The 16092-nt window shown below is 53.5% G+C and overlaps 3 protein-coding genes and 4 pseudogenes across 3 annotated transcripts; 3 read left to right on the top strand and 4 right to left on the bottom strand.

Annotated features, from left to right (window-relative positions):
* Nucleotides 1-331: 331 nt before the first annotated feature.
* On the top strand, nt 332-1177 carry SAPIO_CDS6850 (annotated as a pseudogene; the record flags this gene model as incomplete).
* Nucleotides 1178-1653: 476 nt separating this feature from the next.
* Nucleotides 1654-3846, bottom strand: SAPIO_CDS6849 (annotated as a pseudogene; the record flags this gene model as incomplete).
* Nucleotides 3847-5118: 1272 nt separating this feature from the next.
* SAPIO_CDS6848 (Uncharacterized protein) lies at nt 5119-6128 on the top strand (the record flags this gene model as incomplete). Its single annotated transcript, XM_016788845.1, has 2 exons — nt 5119-6015; nt 6111-6128. 2 exons carry the CDS (start codon nt 5119-5121, stop codon nt 6126-6128), a joined length of 915 nt encoding a protein of 304 aa, XP_016641482.1.
* Nucleotides 6129-6608: 480 nt separating this feature from the next.
* On the bottom strand, nt 6609-7586 carry SAPIO_CDS6847 (annotated as a pseudogene; the record flags this gene model as incomplete).
* Nucleotides 7587-8456: 870 nt separating this feature from the next.
* On the bottom strand, nt 8457-11439 carry SAPIO_CDS6846 (uncharacterized protein; the record flags this gene model as incomplete). The annotated part of the gene is made up of 9 exons (XM_016788844.1): nt 8457-9070; nt 9491-9677; nt 9735-9830; nt 9910-10121; nt 10178-10211; nt 10284-10816; nt 10891-10977; nt 11209-11290; nt 11350-11439. 9 exons carry the CDS (start codon nt 11437-11439, stop codon nt 8457-8459), a joined length of 1935 nt encoding a protein of 644 aa, XP_016641481.1.
* Nucleotides 11440-12329: 890 nt separating this feature from the next.
* SAPIO_CDS6845 (uncharacterized protein) lies at nt 12330-14292 on the top strand (the record flags this gene model as incomplete). The annotated part of the gene is made up of 7 exons (XM_016788843.1): nt 12330-12425; nt 12522-12668; nt 12735-13003; nt 13074-13767; nt 13825-13932; nt 13989-14063; nt 14119-14292. The coding sequence occupies 7 exons, from the start codon at nt 12330-12332 to the stop codon at nt 14290-14292; spliced, it is 1563 nt and encodes a 520-aa protein (XP_016641480.1).
* A 148-nt stretch (nt 14293-14440) lies between these two features.
* SAPIO_CDS6844 lies at nt 14441-15682 on the bottom strand (annotated as a pseudogene; the record flags this gene model as incomplete).
* Between the last annotated feature and the right edge of the window lie 410 nt (nt 15683-16092).

Raw genomic sequence — 16092 nt, 5'->3', positions numbered from 1 at the left:
CTCCAAATTTGGCGCTGGCCGAAACCGGAGGGGTGAGCTTCAAAAAATGGCGGAGGCTTTACGGCCGATCTATTTCCGACGCGGAGGAGAGTGGGCTGATATTCCTGGACAGTAGGGAAATTCGGGCTGAAAGAGGGATTCGGGATAGAGGCGGAGTACGGGGCAATACGAAGTACTAAAACTGGCATTCTCAGTGTCCCATATATGACCCTGTTCATGGCCCCAATTCTATAACGTTTACACATAGCTCTTTCGACAACCATACAGAACTTACAGAAGCGTCCTTTTCACCATTACACATAAGACACCTTATAGGAACCGGAGAAGCAGCATGAAGGACAAGCAGGACAAGCAGACCAAAGAGGTCGTCAACCTCACCGGCGTCCCCGAGACAATGTTGTGGACTCTGCACAACCGCGCCGCCGAAGCGCGCCGTCCAGACGGCTTCCTACGCGACCCCGATTGCGTGCGCATTTACGACGCCATCGACTACGACTACACGCGCAGCTTCGGCAAGCCCGACACGTCTCACCCGCTGCGCTCTCGCATGTTCGACGACGTCGTGAAGCCATGGATAGCGGCACATCCCGGCGGAGCTGTCGTCGAGCTGGCCGCAGGGCTCGAGACGCAGTTTCAACGCGTCGACGATGGCCACGTCCGCTGGTATTGCGTCGACTTGCCCGAGGCTCTTGCCGTGCGCGAGCGATTCATACCGTCATCTGAGCGGTGCAAGTACATACCCAAGAGCGTGCTCGACTTCTCATGGATGGACGATGTCGACGGCAGCCAGGGTGTGTTCGTGACGGCGCAAGGACTGTTCATGTACTTTGAAGAAGAAGACGTACGACGACTGGTGGTTGCTATCGCCGAGCGCTTCCCCGGCGTCGAGCTAATGTTCGACACCATCCCGACATGGTTTGCGAACAAGACGATGAAAGGCTACGACAAAACGGAGCATTACCGCTCGCCGCCGATGCCTTGGGGCGTGTCTCGCGACGACCTGGAGCCGCTCCTTTCGAAGTGGAGCCCACGCATCGAGTCGGTTCAGCCACAGAACTATGGTATCGTCCCGCGTGGGCTGAGCGGAGTCGTGCTCAAGGTATTCTCAATTACACCTGGGCTGCGCAACTTCACCCCCGTCATTGTACACGTGAAGACGAAGGCGGTAACGGCGTGATGAGATTCACTAAGATAGCCGATGATGATAGGTAGGGAAAGGAGAAGGCTCCAAGAGCAGAGGAATAGCAGAGGAGACCTTGTATTAGCTATTATTAATTCTATTCTTTAATCGCTCTGAATGAAGTCTTTTTTTATATATATTTCATCGACTACGTGCTGGTTGGTCGGTTTTGCTGGCAGATGAGCTCCAAGGGCTGACCACCCAAATCCCACAATGGGAGAAGCACCACGCCCTCCGGACTTCCGAAAAATGAACGAGAGTATGAAGCCGGCGATGGCTTCGTCGACAATGAGACGGGAAACAATCGGGCAGTGCCGTGCCTAGGCTTGTGGAACCAAATACGTCCTACAGCGGGCTTCAATTCCTCATGAAATACAGCCGTGATCCTATTCTTTTAGCGGGCAACAAATATCCTTTCAAAATTCGCTTCAAAATTCTGCGCGGAGCGAAGCGATCCCGCTCGTCCGCAAGGCTTACACAATACGAAAGTGGGCGACCTTCTCCCCAAACTCCCCACCGTCGAGAACGCCTCTCTTCATGCGCGCCGGCACAACAGTAGGGCCAATGTGAGCACAAGAAATCGCCGTAGCGGCGCCCTTTCCGGTCGTTCCTATCGTGGTCGCCCGGTCGACGCCGGAATCCCTGATCCGACGTAACGTCATCAACACGGGCGAGCCCCGCACTCGACACACAAGATCCCCGGGCCGCGTTACGCGCGAACCCATCCCCACAAGACCCGACGTTGTCCGGTACACCACCCGACACATGGACGGCCACGTCATGGATTCGATGAACCCTCCGCTGGTAGCTCCCTCCGCCCGCCGCCGCAGCTCGGCTTGCACCTCGGCCGACAGGCTGTCAAAGAGGGAGCGGGCGGGAAGATAGATGCCGCCGCCGTCGTCGTCTTCTACGTTAACGGCCTCGGACGCGCTGCGCCACAGCTCGTGGTACTCGAGGACGTAGGCGGCAAACGACCGGCGATGTTCTTCCAGTGTCTGGCTTGACCCTGCTTTGCTGCTCGCCGGTTGATCCTTTTCCCTCGTGCCGAGCGGCAGGGCGAGGGACAGCGTCTCCAACACCTCGAGCGCGTCGCGATCCGCGGGGCCGTCGGCTGGAAACACCAACTCCCACACGCGGTCGAGCCAGAAGGGATTCTCCTTGGCTCGCTCTCGAGCCACATGGGTCACGGGAAAGTCAGTCGTCTCCATGCGCCGCGATACGGCTGAAATCTCGTCTACCACCCAGCCGCCGACCAAGAGATGAGGTAGAGGCATTCCCTCGGCGCCGTCGGTCTCCCCCTCGATTTGGATATCGGCGTCCTCGTCTGCAGCGGCGGCAATTGGGTAGTCAAGGGGCGTTGTGCGGTTGATGCTGTGCCAGTCGGGCACCCAGCTGGGCATCCTACTTTCGTCCTCCGGATCCCAATCCCTCGCCTCTGCGGATGGGTCATCATCGTGATCGACGAGACTGACGACATAGAGGTTTTTCGTCTTCCGTATGAAGTTGGCGGCCAGTTTTGTGTATACGACCCCACGCGTATGAGTGTAGTCGGGGTGGATCACGAGATCGCCGTCTAGGACGGCCAGCGGATGACCCAGTAACCCGTACACACGATCACGGGGATCCGTCACGCGAAGAATACGCGTCCAGTGCATCCCGGTAAGGAAATCGCAATCGGGCGTGCCATCCTCCTTCACCTTCCAAACCATCAAGATGTGGTGGGCGACCCACGACAGTAGGCCGAGATGCGTCACCAACGAGGCGCCGCTAAAGTCCAAGAACTTGACGAACTCGCCCACCAGCGGCCAGTCGACGGAGTCGAGCTCCAAGTCCCGCCCCTTGCTCTCGGCTGCTTCGTCCTCATAGCCGGCGGCGGGCTTGAGCGCCGTGTACATGATGGCTTTGCGTGCGAGCCCGAGCTCCTGCGTGATCCATGTGCGATGGAAATACTCAATCTCGAAGAAGAACTTGACAGCCTCCCACTTTCGGGTCTGCTCATCAAACCGGCGCCGGTCGTCCTCGGAGAACAGAGCGAGGTGCGCGGCAGGGTCGGCCAAGTCGTCGTGGTGGTGCAGTAGGATGCGCGCATCGCGCAGACCCGCCTCCGGGTCTTCCATGAAGGAATGGATGAAGCGGATGGCGTCTTGCGTGTGTCGACGGCCCTCTTCGCCCTCCTCCCAGCCGAGCCAGGCGAGAACGCTGCGCGCATCTGCATAGATGCACGCCATCTGCTCTACCTGTGAGATTCGCTCCGCCAGGTCCTCCTGGTTGATACAAATGGCGTCGGCCCAAAGCCGTCGTACTTGCTGTTGCGGTAGCCCCGTGCCCGGGTCCGGCGAGGGTCGATGTCGGAAGGCCATCAGCGCCCCGTGCAGATTCTCCGGAATGGAAAGAGTTTCCCCGTCGATAGTGATATCGCGGCGCTTTTGAGGGTCGCCCCACACATACGACACGGCCTCGTATGGTCCCTCGTCTGGGTTCCCGTCAATTGGCTGAGGCACCAGCCGGCCGACTATTGGATCCGAGAACTCGCCTGGCTCAAGCTCGAAGATACGAGTGAATTTCGGGGCAAGAGGGCGGTAAAATCCGGGGTATCTCTGACGTCTAGGATCATCCAGGACGTTCTGGGGTTGGGTGATGGTTGCTAAGACTGCTGGTGTCGCCATCGCTAAAAGCGTGGGCTTGCTATGTCCTGATATAAGGGGCTCGTTGCAAAAGATGGTGTTGGATTGGACTCGCTAGCTCACACAAAGCTGAGCTGGATGCTGTCCAGCGACGACTCTTGCTGGAGAGTCTTAGTCGCCGAGTTATCAGGAGAAGGGCGGGTTCAGGGAACGAGGGAATGATCATTTAATAAATGCCCTCCCTGTCACGATAGGATCCATCCATCCCTACCTTAAAAGTAAGATACTACCCTACATGGACAGGGATGGGGGTGAGTCGTATCTCTAGCCTAGCCGTCACATCCGGTATGTCACTGCCAGTTAAGCGCCGGGACAAAAGATGGAAGATACGAGTGCACTCTCACAACGTTCCCAAATCTGATCCGGAAACCTTGCTAGGCTTTGCTCAAATTTAACACCGTGCCAACCTTAATTTGCCCTGTTCATGCGTGGGCAAGATGTTGTGCCGCAGATTCTGGAAAGAGTTTAATTTGATGGCATGTCACAGCCCAGGAGGCACCCCGGGCGCTTAGGCATGGCCCGCATGGGATTAAACTACTTTTTAGACTTAACGGCGTGCACGTGGTCATTTCTACCTGCTATTCCTGGCAAGGCGTGGGGAATCGATAGTCCAGTGTTTAGCCCCGAAAAGTTGTTTCTGGAAGCATCACAGGTACTCGTCCAATTTTCAAATGAAATACGAGGGAGCCAGGGGTGGTCAAGATACACAAGCCCATATCACAGGGATTATATCCGCGATAGAGTAAAGTGGCTTAGTGTGGCGCTTTTCTTGCATTTTGTTTGGAGGCGGGAGGATAATTTTCGTGCTGTTCCCTCATAATAATAATCAAGATCACAAAACCCATGTCTCAAGGATCCGCACCACATACTGCTTTAAGCCAGGCGCAGGAGCCGGAATCTGCAATTTTGGGTTCCGGCTCAGTCCGATTCCAGAACCGAGGTTCTACCGGGGGCTGAGGCGGGGTGGAGGGGTTCGAGAGATCTCTTGGACTGGGAGGCAGCGAAGTCGGAAGACGAAGAGGGTTTTAGGTACCGCATCACTTCAGACTCCAAACTTCCAGCCAGCCAGCCGCGATAAATACACTTCGTCCAGCCTGCCTACGTTCTAGTCTTCGGGCATAGAAGGCGGCCTCTTTTGCTAGACTCGAGGCTGATTAGCCCAGCAAAATCAGCAAAATCAGCCTGCGCATAGACGCCCTGTTTTAGCTTCGGCTAGGATTCCTCCGAACCTATTATACATTTGTACAAAGCATTATGGCACAGTCGCAAGATCGGGATCCAGGTGTAAGTCATCTCATAGAAGAAATACCGGAAAGGCAAGTTTTCAATTTCCCGTCCTCGGAGCCTCTAAAGGCTTACATTTCAAACAGACTAGACGAGCAACACATCTCCACGACGAAAACCCTCGGTTTCCTCATTCACCCCAACATCCCAGTCACTTCACCCACTCTCAAAGTCGCAGACATAGGTACTGGTACCGGTATCTGGCTTCTCGACGTCGCCAAGAGCCTACCCGCAACATGCCAATTCACCGGCTTTGACATCACATCTTCCGCTCTCCCTCCCCCGGAAACATGGCCGTCAAACGTATCGTTCAAGGTCCAAGACTTTTACCTCCCCTTTCCGGCCTCGGAGATAGGAACCTATGATGTGGTCGCAGTCCGCTTCGTCAGTAGTGCTGTCACGCGGACGGAATGGGCTCGTTCGATTGAGAATCTGATGACCTTGTTGAAGCCGGGCGGCTGGCTGCAATGGATCGATTCATGCAACTTCGCACTTTACAATTCGGTTCCCGGAACTTCTCGTGCGGCGTGCCAGGAGATCTATGACGCTCTGCAGCCATTTCGCTCCCAAAATGACGTCGTGATAGGCCTCATGATGCGGGAGCCGACGAATATGCGGAGGGAAGACGTATTCCGGGAGCTCGGCTTGGTTGATGTGCACGAAGATGTCTTTTCAACGGATAGGTTGCAGGATCCTGAGTTGCAGTTGAGGGACAAGGGGACCAGGAATGTCATTGTTTGTTTCTTGGGGTGTTTGGAGGGGTTAGTAGGGGTGGAGGGAAGTGGATGGAGTAAGGAGAGGATTGAAAAGCTGAAGGGGGAAGCGATGAGGGAGATTGACAACGGGGTCTATCACACGCTTGATCAGGTTTGCATTGTAGGGCAAAAAAAGGGAGATATTTGATTATACTGGTGTTGGTTATTGCATACGAGACTCATCACTGCATCACTTCATGGCCCCAGATGACACCTGGCACCTGACATAGAACTAAAGCATTCTGTTATTCTCTCGCCGTTGCATCTGCCTCCGGTTTGCAAGTTTGTGGGTAATATTTCGCGGCGCACATTGAACCTCTGCCCAATATATGTCACAATTTATCGCCGAGGACTAGCTGTCGAACAAACGTGATCTCCCTATTTACCTACGAAGTGTCTTGTCAAAAATAAGTCGGCGAGTATTGGGGGCTCATTATGAAGCTAAAGAATAACATGGGGTGCTAAAGTAACAAGTTCCAGCCATGGGCATTGCCCCGCATGCTTGAAGAGGACCATGCGGGATGCGGGACTGGCTTATGATGCATTTTGAAGGTCAGTGGGAGAGTGGGACAACATCTTCTACTTTACTTTGGCTGGGCTGTCTGTTCTCTGTGCAGAAGGGGGAAGCAAAAGAAGAAGAAGAAGAAGAAAAAGAATGAAAGAAAGAGAAAAAGACGGGGAAAAGGAAACTTACCTAGTTCATCGCTAGATCCCAAGAATAAGAGTATCAGCAAATTCGGGCTCCGGGTCCTTCAGCGCAGCCGCCTTCGCAGCGCGATCAGCAATGACATTCTGCCCGCGGGGAATGTCCCAAAACTCCACCTCCAGGCCCCCGTCGGCGCACCGCTCCACGTCCCCCAGCAGCAGCTCCCACAAGTCCTTATTCTTGACATGCTTGCTACCGCTCGTCCGCCACCCGTTCTGGAGCCACCTCCTCACCCACTCGGTGGCGCCCTTGACGACATACTCGGAGTCGCTAGCGACAATGACGCGCCTGAACCCCTCGTCCGCCCAGAATCCCTCGCGCAGAGCGGCGGAGGCGGCGCGCAGTTCAGCACGGTTGACTGTCTGCTCGCAGGCGTCGCCAAAGGGACCTCGCTCCTCGAGCCGGCCAGACCGGGTGCGAGCCTCCGGTTCCGGGCCGAAGACGAAGGCCCAGCCGCCGCGGGGGTCGGTCCCGCCGTTGTTGGGGCACGCGCCGTCGGCGTAGAGGAGGAGCGTCCGGGGATCATCGCGCAGGACGAACCGCGTGAAGATGTGATTGTCGGATTCTCGGAAGAGGCGGGATGGGTCTGATGACGATGCGGGCGGCACGAACTTGGCGGGGAGAACGCGGCCCGTTCCCCGTCGCTTCTCTGGCATCATCAGCTCAATCTCTCTCTCCAATTCCTCGTGGCTCATGATATCGTTGTCCGAGACTGGGGGCCTCTGGGGGCCTCTGCGCGGGGGCCCACCACCGCGCCGTGCAGTCTGCCTCCGCCTGGGGTTTCGCCGTGGTGGCCTTGGGGTGGGGATGGGACCGAAGTCTCCCTCCTCTTCCTCCTCATAACCGAGTATCTCGTCCATGAAGCTGAAGTCAACGCAGCAAACGCCGCACACCACGAGACCATGGGCACGGCAGACGAGCCGGCCATCAGGGAGTTCCTCACTACCCCAGTTGGGATCTCCGAAGGGATTAGACATTGTGTTTCTTCTATCCGTTTGCGGTTTGAAGACGTTAGTTCTCGAGCGGGGTCGCTGTCTTTCGAGTTTGACTTGTTTTGGGCTAGGCGACTGGAGAATGAACGTATGATATACACGCTTAGTAAGAGAGCATTGCAGGTGTTTCGCCAGTTTCAGTCAACCAGTGGCAGACGAAATCGCAGAGGCGAGTCGCCTCCTCATGTGTGGCTTGTGAGGAGACTTCGTCGTTGCTTATTCGGTGGCGGTTCGGGGCGCCAGTGATTATTATGGATGGGAGCCAGCAAAAGTCAAGGACGCAAAGAACGAAACTGACAGGAAGGAAAGGCAATTTACATCGAAAGGGGAGCGGAAAATAGCATTACTTCTCTGTTTAAGAATCGAACGCCGAGCTATTTCATCGCTCTGTCTTTCGTTTTCGGACATCTAGTGTCTGGGTGGACGGAGTGAGAACTTGGGGGTATTCTCTGGGCGTAAATGAATTGGCAGAAAGACATCATGAGCTTAAGTTTAGGTCCGATAAGCAAGTGATATAGTACGCATAAATCTGGTCTGCATTTCAGACCTCGGCAGATTGTATCGCTACAAGCCTTAGCTAAATCCATGGACGTCTTTTGGAGGCTCGTGGCTTATCCATGACTTCCTCCCGAGTCTCGACAGTGACGGCGTTGGGCTCCCTTTTTATTACAACGTAATATAACAATGTACATGAATCAATAAACACCCACCTCTCCCTCCACGGTATGTAATCCTCGGACTCCGAGGTGCTGCCGTACCAGTCTCTCCGATTCCTCCTCAGATTTCAGTCTGCAGCCAGGGCATCTATCTCATCCTTAGGCGGGAATCCGTCCGTAGCGCCTTTGAATTCCATCTTCATGGCTGCCAATCCCTTGGCAGGCGTACATTACAAGGATCCAGGTTGCCAGACTGAAGCCAGCTCAAGTCGGTTACCACATCGAAGCACAAGCCCAACGCATGAGCAGTAGGGTCATTGCTACCTAGTAGAGGTGGTGGCGGGGCGTCGAATCCGAAGGCGTCCTGGTCGTTGTCGTAGAAAGCACCGTACAGCTCGGCTTGCAGCCCGCTCAGCGAAACGGGTGGCGAAGCCGTTGTGGCATCGTCCGCGCTGACGACGCTGCCGGGAGGTTCGCAAGGTACCTGCGATTTATTCCGTACACTTGTGCGGCGGGAAAATCCCCCCTCTGATGCGAAGACTGGACTGCCAACTGGCTCTTGTGCATTGGAAGGAAATGGTGTCAAAGGCTGTGCAGCCGGGGTTGCATTCGATTGCGGAAGAATTCCTTCCCGTAGGCTCCCCGATGGGATCGAAGTCGTGTTGTCTGAGGAAGGTTGAGGCTTGGGGCAATCCCACCGTGTCAAAAACTGACGCACGACCTCGGCGCATCTCTTGGAGGCTTTGAGTTCGATCTTTTCGAATATTTCGACTGCAACGTTACAGAGATCCCAGTCTTCTTGCCGTTCCTGATCTGATTTGGTGCATTGCGCTGATTTGCAAGAGCATTGCCCAGGAGCATCTGCTGGACGGGATCGATGACGGCGACGACCGGAGCGGTGATGATGATGGTCGGCAATTTCTGACAGAAGAACAAGGGTTGATTGGAGGCAGTAAAAGCAGTAGTAACTCCATCTCCTCAGACGCGGAGCCAGTTTGAACAGTCTATGAATGTGCCGAATCATGTCTCGGGCGACATCGAGGCAGCATGAGCGATGGAGCAAGGTTAATGGCTCATGGGTGGATCCCGGTTTCGAGCTGGTTAGGGAGTTTCGCAACAGAGTAATCATAGCCAAGTTGAAGTCTGTAATAGGTCAGGTACGAGGCTCGAAACGAGCGAGCAAGCAAAAGAGAGGAGGGCATATGGTAGTAAAGAAAGGGGGCATCGACTTACGGATCCTAAGTGAGCCTTGTTGTCTCTTTGAATCAGACACGGCATCGCAAGGCGGATCGCCCTCGCCTTCAATCTCCTCGAAGCGAAAATAGGGAGGAAGGGACACGCGCCAACACACTAGTTCCTGCCGCAATTCCTCCACTTCCTCGTAGCCAGCCGACTTTTGTTGGTCTGTGGGAGTATTGACCTAATGTTGCTGGTCAGCGAGTGGGCCCTGGGCGCCAAGGCGTCCCTTCAAACATACCAGTTGCAGTACTCTTTGCATGATCTTAGCGATATCTGCGAGGTGCCGTATAAAGTTGGCTGGCGGGTGCCGTGAAGTAGATTCGTTTGAAAGCAGCTAGTAAGCAAAATTAGTGTCATATTTTTTCAATATCATCCTAGAAATGGAGCGTGTGGGTGAACTAGGAGCACAATACCTGATCTGTAGGGTAGTTCACAATTGCTTCTGATGTCGGAAACGTCATGGGACGGCCCGAATCCAAACTCAGTTCCACCTCTTGAATGAAGGCCATCCAATATGTCCGTCGTGATTCTTCGACATCGAACGGGAGGAAACGGTACTCAGATTCAATATTTAGGCCAATAGAGAAGGCCAAGCGGGTTGCGGTCCCCGTCAGAATGTATGCCACTAAAATCCCAATAGTGTTATCGCCTGACGTCCTAAAAGGTGATGACTACACCTACAGCTAGGTTTCATGGCGTGTTGAGCATATGCACCCTAATGTTGAGTTGGGTGAGTTGTTCGTCAGTCAGGAATTGTAGGACGGCATTGTAAGGGATAGCCACGAACCAGGAACAGCGCAGCTTGCACCAACTGGAGGTTGGCCGCCTCCAAAAGCCGGCCGAGCATATCTTGTGCTTCGGCAAAGTACCACGATGCCCACGATGGGCTATCCTCCCTGTCATCCTCGTAAAGTGCCCCCATGGCCAGGACCGCATACAGAAGACACACAAACTGCGGCCTATTGGGGTCATCGTGTGTTGGAGAGAAAAGTCTCCTGTCACCGAAGAGTGTACGGAGGGTGTTGTATTTTGACTCGAATTTGGCTTGGTCGAGGATCGGCATATACAAGTGGATGGTGCGGAAGAAGGCAGCCAGGTGTCGACTGGCAATCCCATCGCGCAGGGAGCGGTCATATCGTAATGTATTTGGAGCAATGACGTAGTCGCAGAATCCGGTGAGCTCGTCCAGGCCGAGACTCCTCGGCCTGTCAGAATACGGCTTTGAGGGTTGATTGATCTGGCCGAGGCGACGTTTCTTGGGTAGAGGTGTAGAGTTTGGCGTTTCTTCCATGAAGCTTATCCTCTTTCCCAAGGACGAAGCTGTGGAAAAGGTTGAAGTTCCGCCTGGCAAATTCTTAATGTCGGTTCAAGACAATGGTAAGATCAGGGCCTACCGTAGTATTCAAAGCATCCGGTCTGCGGGTTCAGTTGTACGAGTCCTTCGCGTCGCATCTCGGTGGGGACAAGTTGATATGCAAAGGCTAATCAAGGTGGTAATAAGAGCAACAAATAATCAGCCCATGCGTCGGGTTTGTCTCATGAGCGGCATCATACCTTGTCTCTGAGTAACTTTAGCCACTGGCCTTGAATATAAAATCTGGTCTATCCGATCAAGGCGAGCCAGGACAAGATCCAATTTGCTTCCAAGAGTTAGATTCTATTCAAATGGCGATAATCCAACACAGACGCGTACTCTGCGAGAGCTTCATTACCCTTCCCTCCCTGGGGAGCAAAGGCAAAAACGCATTCGGCCTCCTTCTTCTGGCATTGGTCGCATGGTTGAAGGCCATTGCACTATCAAAATTTAGTCAGCAATGGACGAGTGGATAGGACCAGAGAAGACAGTGACATACTTTTATCCTCTTATCACGGCACCTTTCGCAGGCCTCTGAGGTCCTCTTGCGAGCAGAGCGTCCCCCAACGGTCAGAGACGGACTGGCCATCGTGTGGGGCAGTCGAACGATTTGGATCAATGCAACTTCGTGGTATATTCGGGGTGTAGGCGATGTCGAGGAAACAGTGAGAGGCACCCGAACCGAGGGGTTTCACGCAATTTTATAACGCGGAGAATCCGCGGACTCCCCTCTTCCGGTGGTCCCGCTAATCCCCGCAAAAATGACCCGAAGATGCACCCCACAACCACTTCTCATTCTGAATCTGGGGGGGATCGAAATCCTATCCAATAAGGTCGGCGAAGTTAACCACTACGCCTCCCGCTAAACCACTTCAAGCGCCGTGATAGTCTCGGTTGGGGTTGATGTAACCTTATAATGCTGGGGAGCCTTGCTAGCGGCTCCACTCTGCATTAAAGGTTAATCCATGAAAAATCCTTGAAATCCTGGGGTAAGAGTTGCTTATCTTGTGTCGAATTCCAGTTGCTTGGTTATTGCCACGTTGGAGTGGCCAAAAAGGGGGGGTTGAGTTGCGGTCTCGACCTCGAAAGCGGGTGCTCCGCTGAGGATGCCTTGGCTCAGGCAAGGGTCTCCATTGGTGGCTTCGGATAGCTTGCTGTGTCGATTGGCTGCCCATACCCGAGCCGAAGCTCCTGACGCGTCGCCGTCGCCAAAGAGCAACGATGGCGGAAGAGGTACCGGGTATGCCGCGAACAAATCAGACAAATCAGGAACAACTTACACAGCATGCCCGGGCTTCACCCCTGGCTTTGTATATAAGGATGAAGATATCCAGGTGAATTTGATGTTGTCTTGACGTGAATAGAGTGTCTCATGGATTGAGGCGTCTCGTGTTCTCTCGCCCTTATCCACCACGCCGAGATTCTTGCGAACAGGGGACCGTCAATTTGTCCGGCAAGATGACGCATCAACACGAAGAAATGATTCCAGGGACTGAGGTCCTGATTGACGACCGTGACACATCCGACTCGGTCGTCCTCATCCCTCATCCGTCCAATGCCCCACACGATCCTCTGGTGCGGCTCTCTCCCTGCCTTTACGCTGTTCTGCTTTAATTCCGTTTCCGGAGTTGAGGCACTCCTTTGAGCATTCGCTGGTCTAACATTTCGTAGAACTGGACAAGACTGTGGAAGATCCTGGTCCTGTTCAGCCAGGGCTCGTTTGTGCTTTTTAGCGTCGTCACAAATCTCTCAATTGCACCGCTTGCCCCCATTTACATGGCAGAATGGGGCAAATCGGAAACTCAAGTCGCACTTCTAGTAAGGCTCCCATGGCCTCCTCGAACCTGCATCGGTGTTGAGGCTAACAACCAATAAACGAACTAGACGGGGGCCACTGTCCTATCTTTGGGATACGCGAATTTCATTATTATTCCGTGCAGCGATGTCTTCGGCCGTCGCGTTGTTCTCATTGTTTGTTCTCTGATCACAATCGGGTCCTGCATCTGGCAGGCAACGGCGACTTCCTATAGCTCCTTCCTTGGCGGCCGTATCTTGACCGGACTGGGCGCAGCGGCAAATGAGAGTATTATGCCCGTCGTTGTCGCCGACGTCAAGTTTCTCCATCAACGTGGGAAATACATCGGTGTATATTTGTAAGGTTCCCTTTGGCCTTTTGTCCTTCTCGGTAGGTTTGACTTGACTAACAATACTGAAATGAATTAGTTACTGCTATTTCATGGGCCTTTTCCTGGGACCTATAATATCGGGGGCTGTGGCACAACGAACCTCATGGCGGTGGTTCTTCTGGGCATGCACCATTGCGCAGGCCATCAACCTAGTTTGCCTTCTCGTCATGTCTCCAGAGACCAGACGAGTGGGAATGGAACCCCACAGTTCTCAAGACGCACCGGCTTTTGAGAGCCCATCGGACTCCGGAGATGCGGAAAAGAACGAGTACAAGGAGCAGATTGAGAGCTACTCGGCTCCAATAAATATTACTCCTGAGTGTCTTGGTCACGGAAAACCGGTCAGAGACCAGTTCGGCATTTTCCACCCTATTGATCGCCAAGCTCTCCGCCAAATCCTGCAATACTTCATCATCCCCGTCGAAATCTTCTTCTTCCCCATTATCTTTTGGGCGGCAATGTCGATGGGAGCAGCGGCAAATGCGCTACTTTGTGTTAACCTTCTCCAGTCCCAAGCCCTTTCCGCGCCGCCGTACAATTTCTCTCCCCAAAACGTTGGATTTGCCAACTTTGCTCTTGTGGCAGGTGGTATCGCGGGGTTGAGCATTGCCGGTCCATGGTCTGACTGGGTTGCCATGAGGGCTACCAAAAAGAATGGTGGTATCAGGGAGCCGGAAATGAGGTTGCCGTCTTTGATTCCCTTTATTGCGGCTACGGTTGTGGGCATGGTGGTAAGTAGTTTACTCGAAGGGGGTCCCGCAATGAACTCGGTTCTAACATCCTGCTAGATTGTAGGTTATGGCTGGCAAAAGGGCTGGCGCTGGGAACCGGTCATCATCGTCGGTTTCTCTCTCGTTGGATTCATCGTCGTGTCTATTCCAACGTTGTGCATTACAGTATGCCTCAAACTATCCGTGTGTTCCTGGGATTTAATACTGATGTTGTGCAACAGTACGCTATTGATTGTTACAAGCCCATCGCAGGCCCCATTATGGTCATCAGTACAGTCTGCAAGAATACATTTGGGGTAAGTTCTAATATTGACAAGCTGCCATTTGTTCTGCAAGACTAACGTTTTCTAGTTCGGCATGTCGTATTATATCAACAGCTGGGCTACGAAGAGCGGCTTCGGGCCCCCAGTCTACTTGCTTATGGCCATGACGGCCGGATTCCCACTGGTGGGATTGATCATCTTTTCATTCTGGGGCAAATCATTCCGAAGGTGGACGCGGAACTCAAGGTTGCATCGCATGTAGACCAAGGAGAATACCGGTAGTGGATGAGCTAGCGGATAAACTATTATAAGAATGATTGAATGGAGCAGGTCTGGCAATTGTATAACGTTCGATTGGAACTTCTATTACACGCACCACGTCTATTTGAACAGGTTGACTCCCCCCATATTCACCAATAGCACTCTTCCGGACTCAAGGGCTTGCATACGGCCTCGCGCCATTTGGGTCCGAATTCGCTCCCCCAGATGCTTGCGATCTCGGCTGCGACCTCCTCGCTCACATCTTTCCACGCCACTTCTTTCTCCACTTCGTCTCGGCTGTGTCTCTCCGTCGTTGTAATGTCGAAACAGTGTCCTGCCCACACTCCCCTGGAAATATGTAATGGCACCTCATCGGTCATATCGAGGTATGACGACGTTGCCCAACAAATGCGCGACATGATGACTTCGCCAAAGCCAATGTAGTCAATATTCGGGCCGTGGATGAATTCCGATTTCAGGGCAATCGCCTCCGCGCGGACAAACTCCCTTGTCGTCAAGTTTCGAAGAATCCACAATTGGTCTTGAGGCAAGTAGCTCGACTCTGTGAGCCAAATATCCGAACGTGCAAACTCGAATGCAGGATCCACACGGCCCGTACACCGTTCGCGACACGCAAAGAATATGGCTAGGGCTTTCGATTCCAGAGTGACTTCCCCTTCCATATCGGAGATGCTAGGAAAGGTAAAGTGAGCGAGTGGGGACGGCGCCGGGGCAAATACCCCTTCCCCTGAATAGTCATGGCCGTACGGGATGGCGATCGTCCTCTGGCGCGACTCGTCTGTCTCATCTGTCGAGAAAAGTCCAGGAGGGAGGTCGCCAGGGCCAACGTCCGCTCCTACGCAGACGAGCTTCTGGCCTGCCCATTGTCCCAAGAACGACGCCAAATAATTGTGGAGGTATTTTCGGCCAATGGTCCAGAAGTATTGACTTGTGAGGCCGAGACACACGACATCCTCGATCGACTCAATGTGATCAAAGATAAATAGATGGAGTTCTGTGGGAAGGTGATCAATGGTGGCGAGATGATCTGTGTCGACGTTGTTTGCCGAGTCGCAGACTTCACCTATTGTCAGCCTGTGACTTCTCTTGTGCTGTGGGCAGCTGGAAGGCGCCTTGTCATCAACTTTGCACTTCACATGCTCGTGTTTCTGGATTCCCTGGAAAGAGTCTGCGGAAGACTTCTGGGTGGCCGTGTGGTCATTGAGGGACTGGTATGATGGGATAGCAGACGAGGTCTCCGGCTTAACGGGGACGGCAAGGTGACGCACAAAGTTTTGAGCCGACCCGTCGAATAGTATCTCTTCGACTCTGCCTGCCCAAAACAATGGCAGCTTCGCTCGCAGGGCCATGAGACGAATTGTTGGTCCCATTTTGGAAGCTGGCTAGAAGCCGCAAGGGTTAAGATAGAGAATCGATTGTGAGAGCGGTCAGGATTAAGTTTTGGATATTGGATGGAGTGTAAGGAAGAGAAAAGGATGGCGGTGTCCTATTACCTATGATGTAGAGACTAACAGCGATCGACAAACAAAATCAGCTCTACTGAGAAGCTATCCCGAGCTGTGACATGGGCTGGCTGACTGGTCGCCACTGATTAAAACACCAAAAGCGTACAACTAATGTAGAAATTGAGAAACTAATTCAGATCTCGTAGTACCTGGGTTGGACCTTTCGTGGTACCGGCATAGACAGTGGCTTCGAAATGGCAAAAATCTCACATGCATCTCTTCTCTGCTTCTCTTTCTCTCCGTCCAAGGAGGACCAAGATCACTGGGAAGGCATA

Source organism: Scedosporium apiospermum (assembly GCF_000732125.1).
Source record: "Scedosporium apiospermum strain IHEM 14462 chromosome Unknown SEQ_SAPIO_0108, whole genome shotgun sequence".
Lineage (NCBI taxonomy): Eukaryota > Fungi > Ascomycota > Sordariomycetes > Microascales > Microascaceae > Scedosporium > Scedosporium apiospermum.
The sequence above is the reverse complement of the archived record's forward strand: the minus strand, read 5'-3'. Positions and strand labels throughout refer to the sequence as shown.